Raw genomic sequence first — 10427 nt, 5'->3', positions numbered from 1 at the left:
ATGCGCATTAAAAATTCAAGCATGGCGGATACCGAACATGCCGAAGGTGAGTTTCTATCTGACAGTTCTTATTATCTGTATCTGTATCGTAGACGTACAAGCACCAATACTTGTTGTTACGTACGTATATTAATTGCCTTGTGTATGATTATGAGTAGCTGGCGTAAATAACAGTTTTATTGCTTACAACCAGTTTTGAACAAATCAGGTCGTGCATTTGCATCAACTATATAATAATAAGGAATTTGCAAATGTAGGATGAATCCCATGAAAAAACCTTGCGTCGGTCTCGAGTCTCGTCTGTCTGGAAACTTGAAGTTGTTGAAACATGACAGTGCACAGTTCTTCAATATAAGGGACTGGACAGAAATTACAGAGGAGAGGGTGTGTTTTTCAAAAGACCGAGGCTATAAAAATATAGACCCCCCCCCCCCACTCAATTTTTATCAAGTCGTTGCGCAAAAAATCCTGACCCACCCCCTCTACCATGCATGAAAATATTTTTTAAATACCATTTCTCTCCACAACTGTAGACACAGAGGTAAAAGGAGATGCCGCAGAGAGTCCTGCAGTATCTACCACAGAGAACCAGACAACGTCAAACACCGAGCAACAAAATGATTGCAGTGATAATACCCCCCAGTTTGTCTTGCCCAAAAAAGAAATCAAATCTCCCATGGACATGCCAAGATGGGAGAAATCTCAGGCATTCAGAGATTACTTGGGCTTTGTTTTATCACTGAATGACAGCGTCAAAGGAACAACAATGACAGATAAATATGACATGTCAGAGGTAAGATTCGTTCTTTATTGATTTTTATTGTACTTTTATACTTTATTGATAATAACTAGGGTTGTCGGTGGCCTAGTGGTTAAACCACTTGCCTCTTACCACTGCGGTCGGGGTTCGAACCCCATTCAGGGTTCGATTAAATTTACCATGCTGTAAATAAGAAGAGTGTCGTTCAGTTTGACTCTACCGAACAACGCAGGTTTTCCCCGGGTACTCCGGTTTCCTCCTGCATTAACACTGAACCCATGAGGGATGGCCCTCACTGGACTTCTTGGGAGACAAGTGTTTATATGCTTAAAGAACTATCCAGTATAAATAAAGATTATTATTATTATTATTATTATTATTAACTATAAATGTATGTAATAATAATTAAAATTATCATTATTATTTGGCATGTGTAATAATCATGATTTCTGATAAAAGACTTCATCATCCCTCAAAGGTCTTTGTTGTAAAATCATTGCATTAGCCTCTTTACCACAGTGTTTAACAGACTGCACCCCGCCCAGAGTTTTTTGGTGCGTAAGGAGAAAATATTTATTCTGGCTTACGAAAATGAGTTAAATTTTTGGGCATCAGAAAGCAGATACAATGAAAGAATGATGAGTATGTTTGGTAGATACATTTATAATACAAGGGAGATGATACTGTTAGTGTATGTTAATATTCTGGATAAAAAAGTAAAATAAAAAAAGAAAGATAAAGTCTAAGTTGTGTATGTAGCAGTAAAATTTGTACAGACATGAACCATCATTACAATATAATGGACAAGGAGTTGTTCTTAATACATGTATAATGACAATCTTAAAAAAAAATTAATTGCACAAATTGATGATATAATGTATGTATATAACTTGTATTATAGTCGTGTACAGAAAAATACCCTCAAAGGAGAAAGAGGAATAAATTATGGTACATGATCAATTTTAAATATAGAACTATGTATATGTTATTTAGTCTGTAAGGTATACCGTGATGGGGCGCCCTGACACGCCAGTCAAGGGTGGAGTGACACATATCTTATGTTATGTAGCCATGTATAATGTGTTCATCTAAGTCAAATTCACCCAAAATCATGGCTCAATGTTACAACTTCTGTTTTGTTTCTTGTGTAGGTTTGTACAAAGTTGGTAGACATGCTGACAATGTTGAGTAGATGGATTGATGAAATCCCACCTATAGATCAACCACAGAGGTTTGGTAATAAAGCATTTAGAGACTGGTACAAACGACTACAAGAGGTGAGTGTCTGTAATATCAAATGTATGAAACAAGTACGTAACACTTTTCTAAGGAGAGTAGGAATGTATGATTTACCCCTGTTTTTAGGTGTTTTATGGGCGTTCCAAACTCAAGTTATAATACAAGGTAGAGCAAATAGATGCAGTTGTGCCAGATTTCCCCCTCTGTTACCGTGGCTACCAAGCCTTAGCAAAATACCCACATGATAAAGAAACAATAGGTCTATGCAGTGTGCCTTCTAAGCCAATTAGATGCACCACTGATACACACAATTTCTGGTGTTCTATCTCTTACTATGTGGTGACTCACAAGAAATGCCATTTTTTATCATACTGACCCACAAAACAGAATGTGGCTATCATTAGAGGGCATGCTGAGTCTATTTGAGTTCAAGGAACTGAACAGTTTGGATTATCAAAGAAGCCAGATAATGAAGATCAAGCCATTCTGATAATCAAAAGAAATAAAAGTATTCACATACCCAATAACTAAACAGTAAAATCCTAAAAAATATAAATTTTCATGTTTTGACAAAAATATTCCCACAAGTATCTCTCAAGTGAAAACTTTATATATCATAAAAAATATGTATCACCGAAAACTTACCTTTCCCTTTATTTCATTCCCTTCCACCAAGTAACGACTGATTTTTTATTTTTTTTTGTAGAACATAAGGTCATTACTCCAACCAATGCTTCCATCTCAGTATCAAGAGTCTGTTGTTGAACTAGAAGTTTATATTTTGGATAGTTTTGGTAATTCAACTAGAATAGACTATGGAACAGGTAAGCCGGTATACTATGATGAAGACTCATGTGTAGAAGGTTGACTTATTCTCAGTACCTACAATAGTATTTTACCTCATGCTAGAGGGTCAAAGTAGAACAAGAAGGTTGATTCTCACATGTGCCTATAGAAATGCATTTGAAGCACTTGGAGAAGTTGTGGTATTGACCAAGAAATCGAATGTTCGTTATTTTTATGATGTACCTAGGTAGTAATATTCTATTTCAGGTACTGAGAAATGGCTCAAACTGGGCATATGTAATGCATAATACTTAGTATCCACACTCATGAAACATACAATGATCAGCTGATACTACAACTAATGTATCTTTCTTGTATGTTTTTCAGGCCATGAAATGAATTTTGCAACATTTCTATGTTGTTTGTACAAATTAAGAGTTCTTACAGAAAAAGATAATGTTGCAGTAGTCCACAAAGTTTTCAGTAGGTAAGGATTGATAGACTTTATCATTGTCATTGTTCTTCATTGTGTGATATACCTTCTGAATTGTAGTGAACAGCGCCCTCAAGAGGGAAATATTTAAAATGGTACTTGACACATCTCCTAGGAAGGAAGTGGTTTTTCGTGTCAGACCCCCCTGATGATAGAAAACAAATATCTCCAAAATTCAATACTTTGTTGAGTATACATTACATGTATATCCGAATTGTATTAAATAGAAAGTTTGTTACAATATTGGTAAAATTACCTTTACAGTCAAGAATTGTAAACCTCTGCTATCAGAATCTCAGAAATGACTTGTTATAATTCATTTCCAGGTATTTAGATGTTACAAGAAAACTTCAAACCACATACAGAATGGAGCCAGCTGGTAGTCAAGGTGTTTGGGGTTTAGATGACTTTCAGTTTCTACCGTTTATATGGGGAAGTTCTCAGTTAATAGGTACTTGATAACACTTACATTGTGTCCCATTTGAAAAAGTTGACATACTTCACCCATATGTAGACTTAGATTGTAGTCATTGTAGTATGCCTTTAATTTCATGGTACACACCAAGTGGTTGAAGGAATGCACACAACATTGAAATTTTGTGCCTTCTGCCTCGTTGATCTAAAAAAAAATGTACAACAGATCTACTTATCTGTGTTACCCTAGAGTGCAGGAAAGTCTACAACTTACAGGTCACCCTATCTTACTAAAAAATTTAGTTACTCTCTACCATGGACATTGTAGAGGGCTGCTTAGCTCCTTCAGATTTTAGCATGTCTGTCACCCTATCTCACAAAAGATTTTACAAGTAAGTCGTTCTATCTTTCTGGTTTTGGAAAATTGGTAAGACTATATTTGCCTGAGTTTAGCTAAAGCTGCCTAACTTCCCCAGTTTATAGCAATTTTGTCACCTTATCTCTCTAGAAATTCACAAACATGTCATCTAATATTACTCCAAAACTCAACAATCAGTTGATTTATTTTTCTGAAAAATTGTGAAGATCAAATTTTCTCAGAGTTTGCTATTGTGTAACAAAGTAATGACTGCACAAAATGTGTGCCTAATTTGAATGAAACTATAGAGGGGGACATTCAAAGTAAACTAACTTTACAATTTTTCCTGTCACTGTAAAGTTGCATTATATCTCAACGATTTCACTATGTCTTTATTTTAGCTCATCCTCAGATATTACCTGCAGCAATTCCTCAAGCTGAAGTAGCAGAAGCCAACTACCATGAATACATGTTTTTTGCCTGTATTAAATTCATCAATTCTGTGAGTACATACAACCTCCCTTACCTTAGCATTAATGGAATATCCCAAATTGTAAAGACTTTGGATCAAACCATAAAGAAAAACAATCAAATTTAGGGGTGTTTGTATCAGTGCGGAGCAGAGAAGTGGTTAGTTGTCAGGAAAATGTTCATGTTGGCGTGACCTGGCTGTATATGAGTTGGTATCATTTGTTTCAGTGCAGGCCATAGTTTATATGTAGTTGAATAAGACCATGGTATTTTGCCACACATTTGATCATTTCATGGTACTACTTGTAAATCAGAAACCTGTAATAAACAGACCTTTTATCTATATGATTCTGTGTCTTAATTTTCTGCTGTATATTTTGAATGTACGGCAAGAAGAGAGCTCAATATATCTCGTGTACCAATATATGAAGACTTTTTTTTTGTCTCTTTTTCTTCAGATGAAGACTGGTCCATTTGCTGAACATTCAAATACATTATGGGGCATTAGTTCAGTACCACACTGGGGCAAAGTAAACTCAGGACTTCTTAAAATGTACAAAGCAGAGGTAATATATACTTCTACATCTATCTGGTTTTACTTGTGCAATCATAACAGTACTGTATCAGTTAGTTTGTTTGCTTACCTGATAATGCTCTAATAACAGTGAAAAATCTAGTTAGAATTGTTTTGTACCTTTTGAGTGGAGTTTTATTGAGAACTTCCAGTTTTCATTCATGTTGTCAAAATAACAACATATTTTCATATTCCATTCCATGTATGCCAGCAATCATATTGAAATTCCAATAGAATGTAATCAATAACTGAATTTTCTTGTCTATGTCTGACATTCATACATCCATCATTTGTGCATTGTTTGATGTTTGCTTGCTTCATTGAATCAAGGAAGAATATTGCAGCGTTCCCACTAAGGCTTATTCGCACACTACGTATGCAAGGACTCTGTCTGCTCTTGAAGTCAAATTTCATATTTTTGCAGAACCTTATATCCAAGCACCAAAAATGAAACAGAAACTATATACAAATAAAGTATAATTAATGATTAAATGAAATGTTGTCATAGAGTTTCATTTCTCTCTATTCAGCATCCAAGAGCAGGTAAAAAATGTTAGCTTCATATTGCAAATAAACATATTTTGCTTCCTCTTCCGGACCATTGCCCCGTAGCGATGCAAGCGCGGCCATCATGTCACCCTTTCCATTTTTTTCCTTCTGCTTAAGTTGTTCAGTCTCATAAAACTTAGAGGGAGCACTGATCACAGAATAATGTATAAAAAAGAGTCAGAATTTACATATTTGTTTTATTTTTGTGTATTCTTTTCTTTTCTTTTCAGTGCTTGAAGAAATTTCCAATCATACAACACTTCTTATTTGGAACGCTCATGTCAGTTCAACTAGCAACATGAAAGTTTAGCGGAGTCAACATTGTGATGATTTCATTCAAGTGTCTATACCCTGTTCAGCTGAAAGCAAAGTGGTGACAGACACATAACAAAAACACAATTTTATCCCATGATGAAATTATCTAACAAGTTCACTTTGGGTGCAACACAGAAGACCAAGTTCTGGACAATGATCTACAAGTTTGAGTTTGTGACAATCCATGCAACAGAGAATGGTCCCAACCGAGATAACAGTGTTTTATTTTTTTTAGATCAAATGCTGCTTGGATGACATTTGCCAAAAGCTACTCTCTGATTGGTCAGTTGCAATATAGTTGTTGCCTTGTGATTCTGTGTCTTAGACAGTGATTGGTTCACACAACCAAGTTAAGTTTTTTGTAGCCCAATCCCTGTTGTCTTTGTTTATAGATGTAATTATCATTGTAATAAATACAACAAATTTGAAAATTATACATGTTGTTTCTGTGAGAACATTATTTTAAACCCATCCATAGGAACTCATGATATGTTAATTTACTCCCAACAAATATGAATAATAAATTGATTTTAAAGGGGTATGTTTCAGTCCTGGGTAATTGAAGTAGTGTTATCCTAATAAAGATTACATGGAATCATTCTGTAGATTTGGACCAACATTTTCTATAGCTCTGCCAAACAACTTTTGCACGCCTACAGTATAGTCAAAGTTGTTACTCTAGAAGTCCTGAGGTGCATGAGATGCAATTTAAAATTCATCCACAGCCAACCCACACAGCCATTAACATCATGTCTTGGTTAATCAATCACAAAATTCTAACTAATAACACAAGTCCCTCATAAAATTAGTGTTTATTGGGGGCAGTTATTGTAATGTCCAAATATGGTATATTTGTCAGCTCAGGATGCTACTTATACACTGTTTATGTCACTATAACAGTTGGAGTTCACTGATTGGATGAACAACATTTTGTGCTGATTGAGGGAGTTTGACCAGACATGGTTTAGTTAGAAACCACGTTGGCATCCAGAGTAGGTAAATAAGAGAAATATATATCTAACTCTCTCAAATAAAGCTACAATATGGAGTTCTAGAGACTATAAATATAGAATTGATAATTATACGAAAATTTAGATTTCATCAATTCTTTGCATTATTATTTGATTATGAAACTTCAGAAACCAGAGTACAACATTCAGAGAATAAATGATTTCTAGTGATGAAATTTTTTTGAAGGAGGTCTGTGCAAAATTTGCTGAGTCATTCCACATTATGGTTGACAATTAGGGGAAATTTTTCCAAAAATATTTTTTTGTAAATGTCTTGCTGAAACGGAAACATGTCATGCAGTTATGGTGAAAGCAAATAAAATATTTTGAACTCAAAAGTTTGAAAAAATACAAAAACAAACAAAAGGACAACACGGCGTCCCGAGATGTGCTAGATGCCCTTGTTGAGTACGTATGTATATGTACTGACTGAGATATGGTTACAGCGCCACCTATTGACAGAGAATTGATTACCGTATACTAGTATTTATTACACGGTATCGGTCGTTCAGCAGTAAAGATGGAACCTCTCCAAACACATGCATCCACACCTATATCGAAATGGAGGTGATATCGGAGAGTTAATTATTTATTGAGCAATGACATAAAGAATGCACACAAAATAGGTAATTTGACTTTTACAATATCGCAGAATATGATTTTTTGAAATAACATGGAAATTATTCATACCGAGACATTACAGCTCAAATTTTATTCAGTTTTTTTGTCACTGTATTCCAAAAGATGAAAACTAGATAGACATGATTCACCGTCCTCATTACATAAACGGCGGCCTTTGTATATTTATAGTAGCATCCTTCGTTTCAAGGCCTAGTTGTTTACTACAAGGTCGTTGCTCAAGACGACGTACATGCATAGCCTGTGTAATGGCTGTCTTTTGTCGCACAACTCGTAGTTGTATTGACAAAGAACCTCGGATTTGAAGATGACGCGTGATATCACGCATCAACACAACGTGACCGACAACGACGATCAAAAGATGAGATACTAGGATGGTTTGATACTTGGAGTGGTTGATCCGGGTCGATCGAGCCCCAGTTCAACAACGTTCAACAAAATTAATAACACAGACTTGTTGACTACGAATATACTTAGCATTCGAGATAATCCTCCAGGGAGGTTTTATATAGAACACGAAATGTTTTTTTACTCCCGGAGATCTAGCAGTAAACACGATCACCATAATAGCATAGTATATTTTCATCTTTGTATTCACGTTATTTTCAACTATTTCTATGGCAACTTCAAACATACTCTATATACAATGTTCCAAATTACCGTTCACGGCTCTCCGTTTCCACGTAACCATAGCAACGTATCAACACTACCTCGTTAGATCGAGACTTGGGAATATCAACATCCACGTACGCGTACTTCTGTTTTTCAATTATTTTGATATTTTTCTGACTGAATACAACCTATATCAAACAACAATTTCTACTTATGAAGTCATTGCCCCCACCCATTCCCACCTTAACCACAACCCCACGTCCCAACCCCAGAGAAAACACGACAAACGGGCCGAGGGATGAGTGAGCTGTACGTTACACTATTATCGATCGACACCTCGAACCATTTCCTCACGTAAATGGAAGACGATGTTTTTTTCCGCTCTCCAATCATGATAGAACTATTTCCTGTGTATATCCCAAATTGATCTGTTTACGGTGAATATGTGCGCTCGTTTTCTTTTAATAGTTCATTCGTGTGTGGGCGAGAAATCTGCGGTCTGCTAATAGTTGGAAGTGATTGATTCATTGATTCTGTTCGCAATATTTGTTCAATATTTCCCAGGTTCCGTTGTTTCTAACGTTTTGAAATTGTCTGGCATTGCGATGGCTGACCCACTTCCATTCATTGCAATCAGAATATTCAATGAATAAACGACCCAGTTATTTATATGTTGTGAAATTGACATTCAAATCGTGTCATATCAGGTCGTTTAAACTGGGGGGGGGGGGGGAGCTAATCCCATTGGTTACTTTTTTCACACAAAAAAATGCTAAACTTGAGAAACGTCTTCATGCTTTAGAAACATAGGAACACGTATTAATACTGCTTAGATTTCTGTTAAGAAAATATCACACGAATCCTGCTACTACAAATGTATCAATATACTTTATACTACAAGTGTTCTTTCCATAAAGTTAGGGAAATGTTCAAGTCAAAACGTGGTAGGCAAAGAAAACAATAATTTAAGAAATACTCCGCGCCCCTATGTTCAGAAAGTATGAGAATAAAGGTAAATGATATGTTGATTTTCTTTAACAATGGGTCACTTTCACGCTTTTTGAATAAATTACATGTATTCACGGGTAGAGGCTGTGAACTTGGGCTTTACCGTGACCCCCACCCCCACGAGAGAGCACTATAAACACAACTCGTCTGTTTTACGACACCAACTTTACCATGTCACAACGACGTCTTCTATGTTTTACGGCTTTTAACTATGTTACGACACAGATTTACGACACTAAAATATTTATATGTTAGGACACCACTCTACTGTACTTTTACGGCACTGTGTTATGACACAAACTAAAATTTTACAAAACTAAATTTTCTGTGTTTCGACATTAACTCTCTATCGCTCAAATAATGGCTATTAAAAGCACCTCAAAATCTTAATTTATTTTATAGCACAACATATCGAGCCTACTCTGACATTGCGACACTTAGCTCTTAGCTGTGTTACGAGACTTGATCAAGTTGTTGGTTGATTCCCAACCCGTACATGTTGTAATTCAACACATGTGTGAATCGCCTTTAGTTGTCTTGATGATGTTCTGAAATAAATTAAACCTATTGATGTAGAAGAGACATTATTTAGAAATAAATACCCCACTCTGCTAAGATAATAAAAAGAGGTAAATCACTTTGATATACCAACTTCATTTAAATAATCAATAATAGAATGAAAATATTGAGCCCATGCTGATATTAATTAGATACAGCTACAATCTGTCTGGAAATTAAAAAGCTAAATATAAACGCATTGTTTTTTCCTGTAATGCTTTTATGTTTTTTCAGACGTTATATAACCCAATCCGAATACAAGTGGATAACATCAAGGCCTGAACACCGCGTGATAAGACTAGTTTATGCATGTCTGTGTTTCTTTTTGTAGTCTTGCTGCGCGATCGCGACTTTCGGGCTTTCTTCCGATACGATAGCCGAACGAAGTTCGCAGTGAGGGCTTCGATAGCGAAGTTCGGTCGTGTATCGTATTGTATCGGAAGAACATCCGCGGTCTAGTCGCTAGACTATGTTTTTTGTTGCTTTCAATTAGACTATGTATGCAACCCCATTTCTTTATAATGTCGATATACAATGGACGTGTACGTGTATTTGCTTTCTTTGATGTAACAAAGAGAATAGATACGATCGCATGAACCTTACACACGGTTACCGGTTACTTGTTCAATGCAAGAGAATGC

General features: G+C 35.7%; 1 protein-coding gene across 2 annotated transcripts; it reads left to right on the top strand.

Annotated features, from left to right (window-relative positions):
- Positions 1–21: 21 nt before the first annotated feature.
- Positions 22–6371, top strand: LOC144440936 (serine/threonine-protein phosphatase 2A activator-like). 2 transcript variants are annotated; one of them, XM_078130405.1, is made up of 9 exons: positions 22–46; positions 534–793; positions 1912–2037; positions 2706–2823; positions 3173–3272; positions 3605–3729; positions 4452–4552; positions 4980–5087; positions 5875–6371. In XM_078130405.1, the coding sequence occupies exons 1-9, from the start codon at positions 22–24 to the stop codon at positions 5944–5946; spliced, it is 1035 nt and encodes a 344-aa protein (XP_077986531.1). In that variant the 3' UTR covers positions 5947–6371. The 2 variants fall into 2 exon arrangements, with proteins under 2 accessions (XP_077986531.1, XP_077986532.1); XM_078130406.1 differs by having other exon boundaries at positions 32–46; positions 540–793.
- Positions 6372–10427: the final 4056 nt, after the last annotated feature.

The sequence above is a fragment of the Glandiceps talaboti genome, chromosome 10 (assembly GCF_964340395.1).
Source record: "Glandiceps talaboti chromosome 10, keGlaTala1.1, whole genome shotgun sequence".
In the NCBI taxonomy this organism is placed as follows: domain Eukaryota; kingdom Metazoa; phylum Hemichordata; class Enteropneusta; family Spengelidae; genus Glandiceps; species Glandiceps talaboti.
The sequence above is the reverse complement of the archived record's forward strand: the minus strand, read 5'-3'. Positions and strand labels throughout refer to the sequence as shown.